At 37.4% G+C, this 21583-nt stretch overlaps 2 protein-coding genes across 2 annotated transcripts; one reads left to right on the forward strand and one right to left on the reverse strand.

The window, feature by feature from the left end:
• On the reverse strand, window positions 11812–13099 carry LOC109227835 (uncharacterized mitochondrial protein AtMg00810-like). The gene is made up of 3 exons (XM_019393029.1): window positions 12876–13099; window positions 12306–12775; window positions 11812–12245 (listed from the first exon to the last, which is right to left on the reverse strand). Exons 1-3 carry the CDS (start codon window positions 13097–13099, stop codon window positions 11812–11814), a joined length of 1128 nt encoding a protein of 375 aa, XP_019248574.1.
• On the forward strand, window positions 15353–21313 carry LOC109226978 (probable boron transporter 2). The gene is made up of 12 exons (XM_019391948.1): window positions 15353–16664; window positions 16842–16924; window positions 17013–17205; window positions 17276–17414; window positions 17818–17983; window positions 18181–18347; window positions 18471–18644; window positions 18759–18854; window positions 19290–19427; window positions 19506–19825; window positions 20208–20478; window positions 20745–21313. The coding sequence occupies exons 1-12, from the start codon at window positions 16561–16563 to the stop codon at window positions 21054–21056; spliced, it is 2163 nt and encodes a 720-aa protein (XP_019247493.1). The 5' UTR covers window positions 15353–16560; the 3' UTR covers window positions 21057–21313.

Below are 21583 nucleotides of genomic sequence, written 5' to 3' on the forward strand. Positions count from 1 at the left end.
TTTGCAGAAACAGTTGAAGGAGCAAAACAAGCGTATATAGCAAATACCTGGCGTGCCTCCCGTGATCAAGGGTATCGATATTGACAAGTATTCATAGCAACCTTGGAAGCCAAGTGCAACACCTTTACTAATTCCAAAAAATTTAAAATTCCTGAAATACTCAAAAAAGGAGCGTTAACGTGGTATTCTCTTTTACCTGAAAATTTCATTGATTCTTTTGCTGAGCTTGCAGATTCATTTATAAAAGCACATTCGGTAGCTCAAAAAGTTGAAAAAAAGGATGGAAGACATTTTCAAGGTTAACAAGGGACTACGGAATTTCTTAGGAAATTCATAGATAGATTCCAGCGGGAGAGGATGATGTTGCCTCGAGTACCTGATAACTGGGCGGCTATAACATTCACGAGCAACTTGGACGAGAACAGCTCAGAAGCCACGAGGAGGTTGAAATAAGTTTGGGAGAATTTCCTACAACAACTTGGAACGATATGTACAACAGATACAGTACAAAGCTGCGGATAGAAGAAGATACTGTCGCACAGCCAAGGGCCGAAGAAAGACAGGTTTGAGATGCTCAGAATCAGAAAGGAGGTCCGGTAAAAATAGGTTCGAGCCATACATGGGACTTGCGGGGCGAGACTCTCGATCTAAACAGGAGAATGCATGATTTGATTCAAGATCAAGGCAAAAAGATGCAACTTCTTCATCCAGATTCAAAAAGGAGTGGGATGCCCAAAGCAATGATTTCAGTACGCAAGCAAGAATAGGGGATTATAGCTTTAACATTAGCACCTCTGAATTAGTGATTGTTTTAGGAAGTATGGAAGATAAGGTGCGATGGCCAAAAGAAATGAGATCAGATCTGAACAAAAGAAACCCAAATTACAGGTGCGAGTTTCATAATAATCATGGCCATAGAACAACAGATTGCAGGATGATTTTGTAAGGAGAAATCGAACATTTATTGAAGCAAGGCTATCTTACTGATATGTTCAGTGAGTAAGGGAGACAAACATACATGAAGAACAGACAAGAACTCCCAAAACCTCCATCACCAAAAAGAACAGTCAACGTCATAATTGGAGTAGATGAGATCAATGGAGTAACATATACAGCCGCGAAAAAGACATCAAAAGTCACTATCACTCACAGAAAGCGAGTCCGCCAAATCTTGGATGGCGACAATATAACATACGATGATGAAGACGCGGTTGGCTTGATGATTCCTCACAATGATGCACTGGTAATATCTTTACTTGTACATGATACCAATGTAAAATGAGTTTTGATTGATCTAGGTAGCTCAGTGAACATCATTTTACTGAGGGTGGTAAATGAAATTCAAGCTAATAATAAGGTCATACCAAAAGCACGATCTTTTTCTGGGTTCGATAATTTAAGCGTTGTTACGAAATGGGAAGTTGTACTTACCACATTTGCAGAAGGGGTCATCAAGGATACAAAGTTCTAGGTGGTAGACGTGGACATGGCCTATAATATAATTTGGGAAGAACATGGATTCATGATATGGATGTTTTCCCATCCACATTACATCAAGTTATCAAATTTCCTTCACAGTGTGGAGTCCGTCGAATCCGTGGAGATCAACAAGCTTCACGAAATATAACCTCGGTGGTAATTGCAAGAACAGTAGCCAATGACGCAGATGCGAAATAGCAATTACAGAATTCAGCTGAGGACACTGTTGTTCAAACCTTAACTGAAAACACCTAAGGGCAGACTGATGTCGACTCGAGACCTATGTGATTCAAGAGCCAGAGGAAAATGAGAACATTAAAACAACCACCGAGGAGCTCGAAGTTGTAATATTATTTGTTCACTGTCCAGAGAGAAAAGTTTACATCAGAACAAATTTGAGCCCAGAGATGAAAGATAAGTTAATTAAATTTTTATGTGCTAACGCAGATAGCTTTGCTTGGTCGCATTCAGATATGACATGTATACCATAGGAGGTCTTGACTCATAAGCTTAATGAGGATCCATTACACCTACCTGTCAAGCAAAAGAAAAGGAAGTAAGGGTCCTTCAAAGATCAAGTGATCAGGGATGAGGTACAAAAGCTTTTGAAAATTGGTTCAATACGAGAGGTAAAGTACCCTGACTGGTTAGCTAATACTATTGCGGTTCAAAAAAAGAATGGAAAATGGCGAGTTTGCGTAGACTATACTAATTTTAAGTAAGGCTTGTCCTAAAGATTCATTTCCTTTACCACATATAGATCAGTTAATTGATTCTACTGCAAGTCATGACCTTTTAAGTTTTTTAGATGCATATTCAGGATATAACCAGATAAAAATGGACCCTCTAGATGAAGAAAAAACTTCGTTTATCACAAATAGGGGGACTTACTGTTACAAAGTCATGCAATTTTAATTGAAAAATGCTGGAGCCACATATCAAAGTTTGGTGACTAAAATATTTCAAGAGCACCTGGGATCAATGAAATCTACATAGACGATATGTTGGTCTATTCAACATAGGCGGGGGATCATTTTCAATACTTGTCCGAGGCCTTTGAGATTCTCCACAAGTACAATATGAAGTAAACATGGAAAAGTGCGCTTTTTTGGCGTGGCTTCAGGTAAGTTTTTAGGGTTTTCTTGTTTCTAGCGGAGGCATTGAAGTAATAACTCATAGATCAAATCTATTAAGGAAATACCAGATATACTCACAAGCAAGAAAGAAGTGCAGAGATTAACAAGCATGATAGCAGCTCTTGGAAGATTTATATCAAAGTCATCGGGAATTTTTTTTTCAGTGTTGAAAAAGCAAAATCAATTTGAATGGATTGACGAGTGCCAACAAGCTCTCAAGGACCTAAAGTCGTATATATCAAATCCGCCTCTGTTAGCCAAACCAAAAGATAGTGAAAGATTGCTCATTTACCTTGATGTGTCAGAAGTAGCGGTAAGTGCGGTATTGGTACGTGAAGATAAAGGTAAATAATCCCCGAGTTATTATGTAAGTAAGTCTTACTAGATGCTGAGATACGGTCCACGCATAGAAAAGCTTGCTTTAACTTTAATTATGGCATCAAGAAAGTTACAACCTTACTTACAATGTCATCCTATTTCTGTTATAACTGCTTTCCCACAAAGAAACATACTGCATAAACATAAATTATCAGGTAGATTAGCTAAATGGGCAATAGAACTCAGTGAGTATGATATTATATATCATCCTAGAACTGCAATAAAATCGCAGGTGTTGGCAAATTTTATAGCGGATTTTAGCACGAACTTAGTTCCTGAAGCAAAAAAAGAACTACAAGGTGTTTACCGGAGCTAATTCGGGGACTTGGACCCTATTTACTAACAATTACTTAAATGTTAAAGGAGAAGGTTTAGGTATTGATTTAATTCCACCCTCAGGTGAAGTCATAAAACAAGTAATAAAATGTTATCCAATCACTAAAATTGAGGCAGAGTATGAAGCTGTGATTGCAAGCTTGGAACTGTTATGAGAACTTGGTATCGAACAAATTGTGATCAAAAGTGACTCGCGGCTGGTGGTTAATCAAATGCAGGGGACTTACGTGGCAAAAAAGATGTGAATGTAGCAATACCTCGAAAAATGTACGAGAATTGCTTAGACAATTTCAAGCATGGAAAGCCGTGCAAATACCCAGGGAGAAAAATGTAGAAGCAGACGGGTTGGCAAATCTCCCATCTGTCGTAGATGCAACAAATGCAGAAAATGCTATTGTGGTACATTTATTTCATTCAGCACTCGATCAAACAAAGAGTGAGCTAAATTTCAATAATTTAACTTGGGATTGGAGAAACGAATTTGTAAACTTTTTGCGGTAGGGTATCTTGCCCGAGGATAAGAAGAAATCCCACTTGTTATGGTTGAAAGCTGCCAAGTACTGCTTAATTCGCGAAAATTTATATCGCAAAATATTTGGTAGACCTTTAGCACGGCTCCTCGGACCATCGCAAACGGAGTATGTAATGAGAGAAATTTATGAGAGGCATTGTGGCAATCACGTTGGGGAAAGATCGTTGGTGAAAACATTAATAAGGGCAGGATATTATTGGCCAAGAAAAGAAGAAGAAGCAGAAAACTTCGTAGCCAGGTGAGATAAATGTAAACAATATGCCAATAACATGCATCGACAAGTTGAACTGTTACATTCATATCATCGTGGCCCTTCATAAAATAGGGCATGGATCTTAGGGCCTTTGCCTCAAGCCAAAGGAAAAGTACAATTTCTTTTAATTTTTGTAGATTATTAATCAAAATGGATAGAAGCAGGTGACTTTAAACAGGTGCGAGAAAAGGAAGTCACGGATTTCATTTGGAGGAATACTATATATCCATTTGGAGTTACAAAGGAGATCGTCTGTGACAATGACCCACAATTTGTAGGCGTGGAAGTCACTGAATTCTTTCAAAGTTGGCAAATTAAACGAATTACTTCCGCACCCTATCATCCAGCGGCCAATGGGCAAGCTGAATCGACAAATAAGGTTATCATAAATTATTTAAAAAAATGATTTGAAGAATCAAAAGGCAAATGGCCACAGGTACTCCCAAGGGTGTTATAGGCTTACCAAATAATGGCAAAAACTAGTACGTGCGAGACTCCGTTTTCACTTGTGTACGGAACGAAAGCTCTAATTCCGATGGAAATAGGTGAACCAATCACGAGGTACACGCATACCATTGAAACAACAAACGAGAAAGAGTTACGGGTAAATTTGGATTTGACAGAAGAAAGGAGAGAAACAACATTAATTCGAGGCTCAAAAGAAGATGATTGAACGATATTATAACAGGAAAATCAATTTGAGGTACTTCAGTATTGGGGACTTTGTTCTCAAAACGGTGTTCCGGTCAACAAAAACGGGAAACACGGGAAAGATGAGTTCAAAATAGGAAGGCTCGTATAGGTTAAGAGGCATTGCTAGAAAATGAGCGTATGAGTTGGGAACCTTGGACAGCAAGGTGTTACCATCAAATTAGAATGCAGTCCATTTGAAGAAGTACTACTTCTACACGAGGATAATGCCCACGTTCAGGTACCACGCAGTTCGATTTTATTTTGTTCTTTTGAATTTTACTAACCATTTTAGATGACAGGCAAAAGGCTGCACGTACCAAATGATGATATTATGCCCGAAAGACACGCGGAATATTGAATTATTCCCGATCTAGGTTACAACTTTTCTAATGAAAAAAAGGGTCATGCAGTCATCATCTAAAATAAAAGTTACCTCCAAGTCCTGTTTGTATTTTCCTTTCAGGAAAAGGACCAAAAGAAAGGAGTTGATCCAGTGTTCTAGATTTCATACTTCAATGCTCCAACAGTTGGGGGACTATGAATATAGAAGGTTACATAAGGAAAGAAGATGTATAGTTCAGCCTGAATCAAAACCTTGAAGAAACTCTTGAAGACTTTCTCAAAAAAGAATTTCAAAGGCGTTCAAGCTCACAAAAAGGATTCAATATATTCCCACGAGCTTTTAGGTGCCGTAAGTTTAGTTGTAGAAAGACATACTTAAACTTGTATACCTGCTACAATAAAAGCAGTTATGAAAATATTGTATGAACAGTTATGAAAACGATGTACAAACTTATTTATTTGAGAGTTCAAAAAATAAAAATGCCTCAAATTACTTTTTATTTCATATCTACTTCATGTTTCATATCTCTGCACCAATATGAAGATGATACGTCATCTTTATCAGTGGCTTTAACATAAAGGGGCCCTTTTTTATGAAAACCTGTGCATATTGAAGTCACGGTCTATTAAAGCATTTAAAGTACAAGAATAAAGCTCAAAAAATAAGAGCAAAAGGCATAATATACGGCAGGGGCAGTAAAACCTACCATAAGTTGTCCAAAAAACACAAGGGAATTCCAAGCAAAAACCAACAAACAAACACTTTCAATAAAAAGTATGGAAAGGGAAGAGCTAAGGAGCATTATCAACGGGAGAAGAAGGATCGACTTGGGGAGAAGAGGGTTGAACATCGGCTTCACCAGGAACAAGTCCATCTCCATCACCCTTAAAACCTTCGTCTTCGAGTGTGAAAAAGCTTTGATGCTGCTGAGTCTGTTCAATTGTTTCTCTGGCATTAGCAATCTCAGAGTTAAGGTCAAAACCTTCCTGGCTGGCTTCAGTTAAAGTCTCGAGGAGAGTTTTCAAAAAAGCCCAACTAACATCCAGTGATGGCTTATCTTCAAGGGCTTCATAATACTTCTCCCACTGCTCGATCTTAACTTTCAATTCTTCTTTTTCTACCTCCGAGGCTTCATAAGCAGTCTTCAAAGGAGCAAGAAAACTTTCAAGGAACAGAACTTTATTTGTAGAGGCACGGAGGTCTTCTTGAGCCTAGGTAAGCATCTGAACCAGATCAGCCGCATAAACCTCTTTTTGATCAAGGAGCTCTTTCAAACTCCTTATCTCTTCAGTAGCCTTGGAATGTTGTTTAGCAAAAGAGGATTCCAGTCTATCCTTGTCTTTCTCAACTTGACTGGAAGAAGCTTTTAAAATCGCTAACTCAGCGGAGACCATCCTCAGCTGCTGTTCCAAAGCTCATTTTTCCTCTGCAAGAACATCCTTCTCCAACTGAAGACCTTCAAATTGTTCTCTCCAGTTATCAGCCTCGGTGCACAATCAGTTAATTGTTGGTCAGTCTAAGAGATCCTTTTCATAAGCTTAATGCCTATCAAATTAATCTACAAATAGGAAAAAGAAGAAGAGTTACGAATAAGGAAAAGGAAGGAAGGAAATATAAGTAAAGTTATACCTTAAGAGAAGAATGAATGATGTCATTCATTAAAGTTAAGGAACTGTGACCTTCCAACTTCTTCTTTTCCACGGGTCCTAACAACAGTTTCAGCCATACATCAGCTTGACCAGATTTTCTCAATAAATTTCCACCCTTGGGGACTTCAATAACAACTTTTTTCATATCCCGCCTGCTGCTAGAAGGATCAACTTCTACATGAGAAGCAGCAGCGGGAGCAACCATTGGGGCAACGCTAGGTAAAGACATAGGGGGTTAATAGTAGGTAAAACTGGAAGGGAAGCAAGTGGGAGTTCTTCAGAAACAGGCCATCGACCTTCTTCACCCTCAAATCCACGGGCGAATAACCTTTCAACAGGACTTGGGTGGAATTAGCTGAGTTACCAACATCTTCATGAGAAATTTCTAAAGGAGCACTCTCCGGCTCATCAATGAGTCTGAAGGAAATTGAACTTGATGGGGGATCATGAGAGACATGGGTTTCATCATCTAAAACCACGCGTCTTCTGGAACGCGGTTTTCTCACCAAGGAACCTTCTTCGACATCCTCTTCATCATCAGACCCACGGGCTTCAACACTTTTTCTTTTGGAGGAAGAAGCACTCAAAATCCATTCTTGAGCAAGACTTACAGAAAGCCTAGTTTAGGTAACATATGTGGGACTGATGCACGAATGGAAAACCCTAAAAAAGGGTGATAAAAAAGTTATATATGAACAAGTAAAGAAGGAAAAGCACGAGAATAAAGAGTACCGCAAGTCTTCACTTTCCAACCAAATTTCTATGAAAGAAATTTCCAAGATCTTTTATCCATGGGAGCAACAGTCAATATTTTTTCTACCCAAGTATGGAAGTTAGGAATTTCTTCGAAGACTTTCATGGTTGCTAAGAAAATGAATATGCGATTATATAAAGGAACTCAAGACATCAAAGAAAGAAGAAAAAAAATTACGTGCAAGTTCCATTTTTCTGGAAAAGGCGTGTTTTCTTTACCCACTAATCCACTAGTGGGAGCAGCAACAAAATGAGCGTACCATCCACGGTCATCTTCGGGGCTAACTAAAACCCTTTTACTTCTAGCCACGAGAGAAAAGATACCTTCACGAAATAGCTTAGGAGAGTAAAGATGGAGTAAGTGACGGAAAGTAAAAGGAGCGGAAACTAAATCCGACAAATAGCGAAGGCATGTCACTTCCCTCCACACAATGGAACCGATTTGGCCAAGGAAAACATTAAAATAGCGGCAGAACTCGATGATCATTGGGTCAATTGGAGGTTTAAACCGTAAAGTGAAAAGGTAGGTATAAATAAAAGAGAAGCTAGCATGGTAAGAAGTGGTTCTTTGGTTGGCACCAAGAATTAAAACCAAGAAATATGGTTTCCAATGATATTCACGTCGAACTAAAGAAAAAAGAAGACCATGAGTGATCAAACTGGGGTAGTGTTCAGCAGGGTTAAAGGAAGCTATAGAAGAAACTTGATTTTTTATGGCTTCACGATCTGATCTAAAAATAGTGATCAGAATGAACCCATGCGTGAGACTACAATTTCTGAGATTGTTCCTCAAGAGAAGTAGAACTGCGAGTAGATAACGTACCAAGACTGCAGAGTCTACCACCTCTCCTATTCTTAGTAGGGGCAGTAGAAGGAGCAAACTCATCGACGATCACAACTTTACGAGGTTCTGGTGTTGAAGAAGACATGTTTAACAAAGAAAATACAAAGGAAAGATATAGGAATACGAAGGAAGGTTAAGAAGATGGATACAGAGAAGAAGGAAGAGGGTTTCAAGAAATCAAGGGGGATGAAGCATTTATAAGGAGATGCAAACACCATCAAAGTTGATCATTATGAAGGGTCATAATAGAACCGTCACTTCGTGACTGATGCAGCCGCAGGAAAACCGTAAAAAAGCGCTGAGAAATTGCAGAACCAATCAAGTGAAGCCACATGGCATGAGCATTAAATGGATGTGACATACGTTGCATCGATTCTTAAAAGAGCACAATGATACTCGAGAAACAGAGGCAAATAATTCCTGCCATAAATACTTACCACTTCCCGAATATTCAGGTGAGAATATTCAAAAAGTGGAGTGACTATCTGTATTAGTGGAAAAAAGGCATGACATGCGTACTATCATCGAGGTGATAGGGCATGGTACGTGGACCATCAACATAGCGACAACTGGTGTTCTTAATTAGACGAGTTAAAGAATGCGAAAGAGGCACGGGCGGAACACTCTCGGGATTACATTGAGAAAAGAGCCGGACCTGACAGCTGTAAAAAGGAGAAACAGGAGCGGAATGAATAAAGATTGTTAAGAAGGGAAGATGCACGAACATGTCATGAATAAGGAAGGGAAATCGATACGGTTAAGGAAATTTTTAGCCGTAAATACTTCCGTTACAATTGAATATGGTAACGGGTAATCAAGGCAATTAATTCCATTAGTGAGCCCGAATTAAGTAAGAAAACTGTTATAATTGTATGCTCCTATATAAGGGCTGAAACCTCATTTGAAATATGAGGGATAATTATTAAGAATTTATGCAATCATTCTTTACTTTATTCTAAAGGTTCTAAACCGCAATTTTTTGGAGTGATTATCAATTTGTTTCATATTTTCTTTGTCAATTATTTTCATTCCTTGATTTATCCTTCAAATTATTGGGAAAGTGAAGTAAATCTTAGTTATCATAACCCAATTTCTTTTTGATATTGACTTTGACTGAAAAATCTATTTTTGGGGTTAAACATATATGCATTTTAATTTGAGATTAACGTATATAGACAGATAATATAATTTTTTTTTATATATTTAAATTATTTAAAAGATAATTATATGTGACTATCCACAATAAATGAGATTAATAACTTAGCAAATGAAACAAATAAGATGCCACTATAAAAGCTTGTAGCCTGTTGTAGTAATACAAATTTTTTATATAAACTATAAGTGTATATAACTTAAATCTGCTTAATTTAGACGCAAACTCAATGCGGCTAACAACCTCACTGATGTTCTCCCGTCGGTGATTTAATTTTTCTTTCTCCGGGAAAATGAAAAGAATGCAAAGAAGGTGGACTAAAAGAAACTTGCACTTTTAGCTAACTAAAGTGTACGTCAATTAGCTGGCTAAAAAGCGCCGGCAAATTTAAAATTTTAGAATTCTTACGAAGGAAAATATTTTTTGGAAAATATTTTCTAATTTTTCCATGTTTGGTTGGCTTAAATGTTTTGGAAAATATTTTTCTTATCAATTCATTTTCCTTATCAAGAGAAGGGAAAACATTTTCCAAAGCTCTTTCTCAATCTTTCCCACCCCACCCCCTCTCCAAAAAAAGGTTTTTTTTTCTTTCAAATTTCAGTTTTTTCGTTACCACCCACCCTACTACCCCTCCATTCCCCCCCCCCTCCCGCAAAAAAATATTTTTTCTACCAAAATTTTTTTTTTTTGCAATTTTAAATTTCTGTTTTTTCATTTTTCTGCACCACCCACCACCTACTCCAATCCCCCACCCTGCCCCCCTTACCCCGCAAAAAAAAATTTTACTTTCTTTTTTGTAATTTAATTTTTCGTTTATAACCCCCCTACCCCCCCCCCAGCCCCGCCCCTCACCCCCTGCCCCCTATAATTTAAAGGCTCAAAATTTTACAAGTTCCAAAATTATGAGTTCGGAGGTTTATGTGTTTGGAAGTTTACGAGTTTAAAAATTATAAAGTTTACGGGATTCGAAATTCCGCAGTTTGAAAGTTTAGCGGTTCGAAAGTTTATGAAATTTGTGGGTCCGGAAGGCTGTTGGTTTGAAAGTTGGCTTCATGTTTATTATATCTAAATTGTTTATGAATACTCTTGGGAAGTCATTTTCCTTAATTTGCGTACCAAACACCGAAAAATGAATAAGATTACTACTTGTTTTCCAAGAAAACATTTTCTTGAAAAACATTTCCACGAAAAATATTTTCTGTTATACCAAACACACCCTCAATGATTGTCCTCATCATTTTCTCGAAAATACATATATATACTTCTAGCTTCTTATAACATAAGAAAAAATTGACAAAACTTTATGCCAAGGAAACGAACATTAAAATGGTCCATATTTGACCTCATACCTTAAGGTAGAAAAGTGGTGTTCTATAAAATAAATCTTCTTGCTAAATAATAAAAATAATATCTTCAATTTGGCTTGTATTATTTTGAATTGATCATGTAGAGCCTACATAGTCGGGGTAATATATTATTAACAAGCGATCTCACTTCAATTAAGCTGAGACTTTATTTTATGCGTGTATCTTTGAACTTACATTAATTAACAAGTTAAATTAAACGACGGAGTATTATTAACTAGAATAAGAGGAAGTGACAAGAAAGTTGGTCAGTTACAAATATTAATTGTTTAAACTTCAAAGGTCAATTAGCAGTTGTCTTTGGCTCTTTGCTGAACTGCTCGCTTTTTTGTTTCTTTTTTAATTGCATCCCTTTCCTAGTCATGAAAGAAGCTTTTCAGTTGAATCACTGTTTTTGACTTTCTCCTTTTGAATCTCTCCAATACCAGATTCACCAAACTACACTACCGATACTATGGTTATATTTTTTTTCTTTCCTAGCAACTTTTTACAATATTTTGGCAAAATACCTAGTTTACCTATTGTGAAAATTGAGAGCCTAATGGAGAGAACTTGAGCTGAAGCTCATCTGCCATGGCTGAGAGCCATGAAGCTCAGAGGAGAAGAAGAAGCTTCGAGAAAATTTTAGACTGGGGAAAATATTTTCTCATTGATTGGAAATCAGAAGATCAATTTGTTTATATACAGGACACTGTACTTGTACAGTTGTCATCCTCCACTAACTGCCTAAAACTACCACTAACTAATATCCTGACATCAACTAACAACCTAACTATCTAATTACAATAATAGCCATAGCCAATTCTAACAATTAACAAATGTGGCTACTAGTTAAATAATTATAATACAACTCTAATCATAAACCCTCCCCCCCCCCCTCAAGTTGGAAGGGAGGTACTCACTGCCACTTGTAAAGTAATGAAGAGTGTTTGATGCCTGTCAAGGATTTAGTGAGTATGTCTGCTAGTTGGTCGTCTGTGTGGACATAATGCAGAGAAATCAGACCATCAATAAGCTTGTCCCTAACAAAGTGGCAATCTACCTCTATATGTTTTGTCCGTTCATGAAATACTGGATTCCTTGCAATGTGCAATGCTGCTTGTTCATCACAGTAGATTGGAATGGGAAGAGTTAGAGGCATGGTCAGCTCCTCCAGAAGTTTAGATAACCAAATAAGCTCTGCAACTGCCTTTCTCGCAGACTTGTACTCTGCCTCTGCAGAGCTTAAAGATACAGTGGATTGCTTCTTTGATTTCCAACTGAATGGACTGTCCCCAAGCAATGCAATGAAACCACTGACAGACTTTCTGGTCTCAGGACAAGCTGCCCAATCTGAGTCACAAAATGCTCTCAATCAATAATCTGCATTGTTTGACAAGAAGATCCCCATACCAGGATCACCTTTCAAGTATCTGAGTACATGCATAGCAGCTTTGAGATGAGAATCTCGAGGACTCTGCATATATTGGCTGAGATGTTGAACACTGTAAGCAATATCAAGTCGTGTGTTGGTGAGAAAGTTCAGCTTCCCCACTAGTTTCCTGTATTTAGTGGGGTTTGTGAGCAGGTTCCCTTCATCTGCCTTTAACTTTGTCGAAGGATCAATTGGAGAGGACATTGGAGTACAGTGTGAACATTCAAACTCCTGTATCAGATCCCTTGTAAATTTCCTTTGTGTGATTATTACTCCATCATGTTTGTATAGTATTTCCAAACCTAGGAAGTAATATAATCGCCCCAGGTCCTTTATCTTAAAAGTCGCATGTAGAAAAGTTTTCAATGCCTTAATTTCTTCTAAATATATCCCTGTCAAGAGAACATCATCCACATAAACTGCTACAAAAACCACTGAATTGCCTACTCTTTTATAAAACAAAGAATAATTCAGCATGGAGTGCACATATCCCCTGGATCATAGGGCCTCAGTTAACTTGGCATACCACTGCCTGCTTCAACCCATACAATGACTTATTTAGCTTGCACACCAAATTCTGTTTGTCTACTGATAAACCCGGTGGCACTTGCATATATACTTCTTCATTCAGATCTCCATGTAGGAAGGCATTATTTACATCAAGCTGAAAGATCTCCCTGTTCTTCTTTGTTGCTATGCTAACCAATGCTCTGATACCATGTGAAAATTGAGAGCTTAATGGAGAGAACTTGAGCTGAAGCTCAACTGCCATGGCTGAGAGCCATGAAGCTCAGAGGAGAAAAAGAAGCTTCAAGAGAATTTCAGACTGGGGAAAATATTTTCTCATTGATTGGAAATCAGAAGATCAATTCGTTTATATACAGGACACTGTACTTGTACAGTTGTCATCCTCGACTAACTGCCTAAAACTACCACTAACTATCCTGACATCAACTAACAGCCTAACTATCTAATTACAATAATAGCCATAGCCAATTCTAACAATTAACAAATGTGGCTACTAGTTAAATAATTACAATGCAACTCTAATCTTAACACCTATCAACCTTCCAACGAAATCCCTGTTACACACCTCTTTTTTACGGAAAACCTTTCATACACTCAATATTTCAAAAGTGTGTCTAAGACATACCACTTTTGTGCTTGACCAATTTTTAAGATAACATGAAAGTCACGCCCTAATAGGGCCGTGACACGTGTCATTGTCTCTAAAAAGGAAACAAAATTAGAAATTAAAATTAAAATCCATCTTCTTCATCTTTTCATTTTCTATCTTAAGCACCATTGTTGCTACCACCGTGGTTCTTTGTGAGAAAGTTTTCAACAATACCAAAATTTAACCATACTATCTAAACAACTAGCCGAAAATAATCAAGCAACAAACTGAGTTCAATAACCCGATAATCAATAAGACCCAATTGAATTTTCAAGCTTTTTTCGATACCCCAACAATGGTGGAGTCTAATTTTTTTCACCAAACCTTCAATACTAATGTTAAGCTTTTAAATCTATCACAAACAAATAAAATTGATATGTCCTCAAAATTTCTATTTGAGGAAGAAAATGAGTGGGAGGGTGGTGAGGAAGAAGACCAAAGGGATGGGGAGGGGTCCTTGTGGGGAGGGGAGACAAAAAATGGGATTTTTTACGGGCTTCACATACTTTTTTGTGTGTAAACACGCAAGTGCTATCTAGTCAAATGTAGTGTATCTTAGGCACACTTTTGAAAGGTTGAGTGTGTAAATAATTTCCCGTGAAAGAGAGGTGTATGTAATAGGGATTTCGCTGCAATGTTGATGGGCAAACTATGTATTTTGCCCAATATTTATTTTGGATATACTTAACTGATCATATTTAAGTTTGTACAATTTTTGTTTTTCAAATCAACTTTTCTTTTCAGCAATTCTTTTAATTTTTTCTTGTCTTATAATTTGTGTTATACACGAGTTAAATATCATCTTAACCTATGTCTCCATCAAAGTGGTTTTATATTAGATAGGACAAATGAAGAATTAAAGTATATAATAAGCATTAGGTATTGCTCACTTCGGTCACTTTAGTAAAAAGAAAAAATTGTTCGAAAATAATTATCATGCTAGAAATTGAAGATATTAGTTTTTATTTTTCAATTCCACCCTTATGCAAAATGTGAAGAACTCAATTATTTAAGCAAGAGATAAAGGTAATTCATTCAATTTTTCTTTAGAATTAAAGCTTATCAATATTTTTTAGAACAGTTAATTCAGATGCAGTGCTAGAATTTTTTATTTTATGGGTCATAATTCTTTTTATTTATTGGATTGTAGTAGATTGTTTGTACATATTAAATAAATATTTTAACAAAAATAAAAAATTGATCAAACTTTTTATACCCGTAATTACCAATGTGGCTGAGGACTTACCTTTTTTCTTGGTTTTGGGGTGGGTGGGTGGGTTCTAGCTCTGCTTTAATATTTGGCCAAATTTACAAGTGGTGATTCAAAAATAGCCATAGTTTTAAAAGTAAACGAAATTTAATCACTTTTCATGTAAAATAAATCTGAACGAACACATTGTTCAAAGTCCGGAAAAATACTCGAGTATATTATACTGGAGTTCCAGCATAAGTATATACTGGAGTTCCAGTATAATATACGGTCCAGCATAATATACAAGAGATTGGAGCACTATATTATACTGGAACTTTCTGCGTGTTGGAGTTCCAGCATAATATGCTGGAAGTTATACACAGGTGTATCGATCTCGAGTATATTATGCTGGAACTTTTCGTGTTGCAGCAAAATAGTGGCTATTTTCAATGACTTTGCAAACGCAGACTATTTTTAAATGACCAATCCGAAAACTAGCTAGTCCGTACTATTTTTACTTAATATTTTTATTACGAGCACACTTACAGCTTCATTTACCAAATTACTACTGGTGTTTTATTAATTAATTAAAGTAATTATTTGTTTGTTGGTTTTAGGGAGCTGAGAGAGTTATTTATACTGACTGACTCATCTCTCACTTAATTCAAACCAATCATCCCTCGACCGAAGAGCTTACTTCCGTTACAACTTCCATCAGCAATCCACCCCCCCCCCTCTCTCTCTCTCACACACACACACATTGTGTTCCATTCTTCTTTCATACCCACATTCAGTTTTCCTGTTCAATTTCTTCTACTACTTTGTTCTCCTGACTGATGTAAAAACAGGCTGCTCATTGCTCAAATACTCACTTTCTTCCTTTATTGAACTGCCTATTCTTGAAGTAATGTAAGAGTGAAAAGCTACTTTCTTTGATTGATTAATTCATGCCCATTTTATCTCTCTCGTCATAATCATTCTTGTCAAATTCCGATAATGGGTTCTCGCTAAGTCTCTGATTCTTTGCTTTCTTGTTATACCCATTTGGTTGAACTTGTTTTAAAGCACTAAGAATCACTTGTCTAAAAATGGGGTCTCGCTAAATTCTTGGTACTACTTTGTCCTCTCTGCTCTAAGCACTAAGGATATATAAACAGCTTTGTCAGATACTAAAGTTCTGACATGTAACTGAAAATTAGATCTTTGTCCCACTTTTTCCTTGTTAAGTTCAATTTTTAGTGGCGTCTATTTATTCTATATATGTGAGGAAGAGATTTGGTGTAATGGATCTAAAGCATTTTGGAGTCAACCGTTAATTGAGATTTCAGTAAATGGAGTACTGCTGTTTCTTTCGTTAAAGTCTTGATTTTTATACCACTTATGGCTTTACTCCGTTAATCTTTTTGACTTGTGGTCCTATGGAATTCAAATAGGCAGAATTTTTTTTGGAAGTCTTAGGTACATCCTAGACATATATCTTATTCGTTGCTAACTGATTCTTTTGTTCTTCCTAACTTGTAATCTTCAAGAATCATTCTTTGTAAATCTGTTAATATGTAGAGTTAGTTAAATAACAGCTAATTTTATGGACCTTAATGAAGGTCAATATACAGTTAATAGAAATGAATCAGCCAATTTTCATTTTTATCCTAAATACTCTAGTCATGATCAAGTAGGTGTTGTCCTTCCTGCCCAAAGTTTTGCTTCTTTGCCTATGCAAGTTTAGTTAAATTTCATATTGGCCTCTCGAGTCCCTTCAATTCTGTGCTAGTTTGTTGTCCTTCAAGTTTTTTTTGTCTGTCAAACGAAAAACAAAAAAAGAACAAAATTTCTACCCTTCATTTTGGACAAATTTTGAGTGATCATGGAAGAAACATTCGTTCCCCTCCGTGGAATCAAAAATGATCTCAAAGGAAGATTGTTATGCTACAAGCAAGATTGGACCGGTGGTCTCCGTGCTGGTATCAGGTTAGCTGAAATGCAAATTACTTATCAATGATTTTGCACTTGGAAAAACATTATTTTTCATTGAGATTAGAGTATTCTTACCCTTCCTCCACGACAGTGTAGTGCATATGTAGTAAATTATATTCTCCGTTACCTTTTTATAGTTGCATGAAGATTGTCTTTCATGTTCTATTGCAGGATCCTGGCCCCAACGACCTACATTTTCTTTGCATCAGCAATTCCTGTTATTTCTTTTGGGGAGCAACTGGAAAGAAGCACTGGTAAGATTTGATTTTTTTCCCCTGCATTAGTTTCCTCTTATTGATGATGTAGTTACTGATATGCTGCTTTTGTCTAATGTTATCTCAGATGGAAGTATAACTGCGGTGCAGACTCTTGCTTCAACAGCACTTTGTGGTGTGATCCATTCCATTTTTGGTGGACAGCCACTACTTATACTAGGTGTAGCCGAGCCAACTGTGTTAATGTACACTTTCATGTTCAACTTTGCAAAAGATCGGAAGGACTTGGGTCCGCATCTCTTCCTAGCCTGGACAGGATGGTAACTTCTGAGCACTATCAAACTCTCTATCTGGAAGCAACATCACTCTTTCTAACACGGTTATGTTCAGGGTTTGTGTTTGGACCGCCTTTCTGCTTTTCTTGCTAGCAGTTTTGGGCGCCTGCTCTATAATAAACAGATTTACACGTCTGGCTGGTGAATTATTCGGTATGCTCATTGCAATGCTCTTTATGCAGGAGGCTATTAAGGTAAGCAAGCTCAGACGTGTTGTATGATCCTAGTTTTCCTTCAATCTTCCGATCAGAAAAACCAAGTTGAAAGCAGTACACAGTGCATGAAACCAACATAAAAAGCAGAATCTAGTTTTGCTACTGTTTTTCCTCAGAAAGCTTTGTTAGCAGCTGGCTTCGTTGAACTATTATTGAAGCTTTATCTTAGTGAAGCTCTTAGCTAAATAATGAAATAACTTCTGAAAATTACTTCTTTTTACAAACTATTTTCAGTATTTGGTGAGATTTGGAAGACCAATTCCTTCTCCTCATCAATGAACACCAAAAGAGAGGGTGTTCACTAATTTGTACTTTTGTCATAGCATCTCTGGATAAAATTTTTAGAATAAGCATAATGCTTTTCCTTAATGCGAAAACACAGGGTTTGGTGGAGGAGTTTGGCATACCCGATAGAGAAAATCCTCGTCAGGCTGCGTTTTCACCTTCTTGGCGCTTTGGAAATGGAATGTTTGCATTAGTTTTATCTTTTGGTCTTCTTCTTTCTGCACTGAAGAGCCGTAAAGCCAGATCCTGGCGCTATGGAACAGGTATAAATAAAAAAATTAACTACATGAATGTTACTGATAACAGAATGAAATTCTCTTCTTTTAAAAAAATATTACTTAAACTATAATATACTATGTAGGTCGGTCGCTTGTTTGTAGTCATCAGTTTAAATAATCAGTTCCTGTTGAAACTAAAAAGGTACTTTGTGTATTTGTTGACACTTCAATGTTGTTCAAAGGGTGGTTTCGAGGATTTATTGCTGACTACGGTGTCCCACTAATGGTTCTTGTTTGGACGGCTGTATCATACATACCATCCCATGATGTTCCACGAGGGATACCACGGCGGCTTTTCAGCCCCAATCCATGGTCACCTGGAGCTTATTCAAATTGGACAGTTATCAAGGTTTTTCCTATTTTGTTTTCCTGTAGTATTTGATCCATCTCAATATCATGGATTTATTATTTGATGTATTCGATGTCCATTTGATCTTGCATATTTTGAAACTCAAGATGATGGTTTTTACAGGAAATGATGCATGTTCCTCCTCTATATATTGTCGGAGCTTTTATCCCAGCCACAATGATTGCTGTCCTTTACTATTTTGATCACAGTGTTGCATCTCAACTTTCCCAACAAAAAGAGTTCAATCTAAAGAAACCTTCCTCGTATCACTATGACCTCCTTCTTTTGGGCTTCTTGGTAGGCTCTTGACTCTGGCTTTATTGTTTTAACATCAATTTTTTTGTAAAAGTGCATGAATTATCAGTACTTAGTTGATACGGTGCCTCACTTTGGTACTTGTAAATTCATCAGGTCATAATATGTGGTCTTCTTGGCATTCCTCCTTCAAATGGAGTCATTCCACAATCTCCAATGCATACAAAAAGCTTAGCTACTCTGAAACATCAGGTACTAAACTTATCTCTTAATATTCAAATCTACACAGTTCTCCACTGCTTCTAATGCTGAATATATCGTGGACTAGGAAATTTCTTACCGACTCGCATTATGTTTCTGCGTCCATTGCTACTTTCTAGTTGAATAATACAAGTCTACACACCAGCTCCCTAGGCAGGTGTAAAATCTTAATTAACGTGATATTTTAGATTGAATAGTAGGAAAATAGGAACGATCTACTTAATACTACATGATCGTCCCAGAAAAATAGAAAAGGAACTTTAGTTCATAAGTATTTGTTATCTCCTGCTTTCTTGCGTTTCTCTAAGGTTTCACACTGTAACATCTACAGGAACCATTTTTGGTTTCGGTAATGATTAAGGATGAGCATATTCTAATTCCCTTCTTTGATATATTATTCTAATTTTCTAATTTCTATTGAAACAGCTTTTACGGAATAAGCTTGTATCAACAGCAAGAAACAGCATCGGTAAAAATGAAAATCTTGGCCAATTATATAGGAGCATGCAGGAGGCTTACAATGAAATGCAGACTCCCCTTGTCTATCAAACTCCCTCTGGACTGGTAAATAGTTAATGTCATTTCCTATTGGCTACAATTAATGTCATTAAAATGCTTATTTTACAGTGTTCCTTCAAACAGGGACTGAAAGAGCTAAAAGAGACGACGATTCAACAGGCGTCCAGTACTGGGTACATTGATGCACCAGTCGACGAGACAGTCTTTGATGTAGATAAGGATATCGATGAGCTCTTACCAGTAGAAGTCAAAGAGCAACGTCTAAGCAATCTCCTTCAGGCGTTAATGGTTGGTGCTTGTGTCGCTGCTATGCCCATCTTGAAAAAGATTCCTTCTTCTGTTCTCTGGGGATACTTTGCTTTCATGGCAATTGAGAGTTTGCCGGGAAATCAATTTTGGGAGAGGATATTGTTGCTTTTCACTGCACCAAGTCGACGATACAAGTGAGTTTTGTTCCCAATGCTCGTATCACACCTCACTCCCTATCTCTACCTCCCACCTCCTTTTCTGTTCTAATATTGTCTCGTATGTTGTAGTACGCATGTACCGTGGCATCCCATAGAGAGGCCTAAAATAATTTACAATTTTATGTTGCTGTCACTATCTCTTAAGGTCTTTGGATGAGATTGACTACAAACGATCAAATAGATACTAATCGGACGCTTTCTTTTTTCAAACATCCGCAAAGAGTTAGAACCTATCCTCATTTTTCACCAACCTCTTACGTTTCCCTGCTAGATTCTTACGTTGTACATAAAAGAACGTAGTTTGCTCTGTCTCTGATGTTTCTTCTGGTATACCTTTCCTGATCCGCACATTTTTTAGGGTCTTGGAAGAGAATCATGCAACATTTGTTGAGACAGTACCTTTCAAGACAATTGCCTGGTTCACCTTGTTTCAGACAGTTTATTTGCTCCTGTGTTTCGGCATAACATGGATACCAATAGCTGGTGTCCTATTCCCAATGTTGATCATGCTGCTTGTCCCAGTGCGCCAGTATTTGCTTCCCAAGTTTTTCAAAGGAGCACATTTGCAAGATTTAGACGCTGCAGAATACGAAGAAGCTCCTGCAATAGCATACAATATGTCCTTTGGAGTAAGTTGTCTATATCTTTCAGCTTTTTTCAATTTCTTATTTTATCCTCATCACTCTTAAAATAATGTGTACTATTAACCATTATACTTTCTAAATTGAGATTAATAGTGGTTTCTCATTTTCTGAAAGCATTTATTCAGTATTATGCATTAATCAGGATATAAGATTTTCGCTGAAAAATTTCTGATAAAGAGTTTTATATGGGAATGTATGATAGAAGCTGTCCTGACACACCTCTCTTAATCCTATGATTTATGCACTTACAGGATCAAGATCCTCAGGCAAGACCTGCCTGCATTGATAGTAGTGAAATTCTTGATGAGATAATCACAAGAAGCCGTGGGGAGATCCGGCATCCATGCAGCCCAAGAGTGACTAGTTCCACTCCCACCAAACTTGAGGAAATCAAGTCTATGCACAGCCCACAGTTAGCACAACGGGCTTCCAGTCCAAGAGTCAATGTACTAAGAGGAGAAAGGAGCCCCAGATTGACTGGCAAGGGACTTGAAATAAAGCAAACTCCTAGCCCCCAGCCATCTAACCTTGGTCAAAATGGTCGTCGTCCGTCTTCTACCTAGTATTAACAGATATTGTGGTGAAATTAGAGTCTCTAGTGGTTCTCGAGAGGTCTTTCTATGTTGTTAACGGTGCTTGAGAGGTAGTCTAAGTATGTGATTAACCTTCCTGTACGCATCTGTTTCCTTGTTTGCGCTGTCTTACTTAGTCTTCAACAATGTATACTGCTTTATTGTGTTATTCTTCTATGCAATCCAAATACTCTGGGCAAAGGACAAACCATAATAACAAGAAATAAAAGAGTACAAATTTTCTACAAGTACATATGTTTTTGTCAAAGCTTACTTCTCTTACCTAAAAGGGCAGCCCGGTGTACTAAGCTCCCGTTGTGCAGGGAAGGGGCGGATCACAAGGGTCTATTGTACGCAGCCTTACCCTGCATTTCTGCAAGAGGTTGTTTCCACGGCTTGAACCCGTGACCTCCTGGTCACATAGCAGCAACTTTACTAGTTACGCCAAGGCTCCCCTTCTCTTACCTAGTGCACTTCTAATCAGCTATTAGCGTTTAACAGTTCTTGTGTTACTGAAT

This window comes from Nicotiana attenuata, chromosome 6 (genome assembly GCF_001879085.1).
Source record: "Nicotiana attenuata strain UT chromosome 6, NIATTr2, whole genome shotgun sequence".
Taxonomy (NCBI): domain Eukaryota; kingdom Viridiplantae; phylum Streptophyta; class Magnoliopsida; order Solanales; family Solanaceae; genus Nicotiana; species Nicotiana attenuata.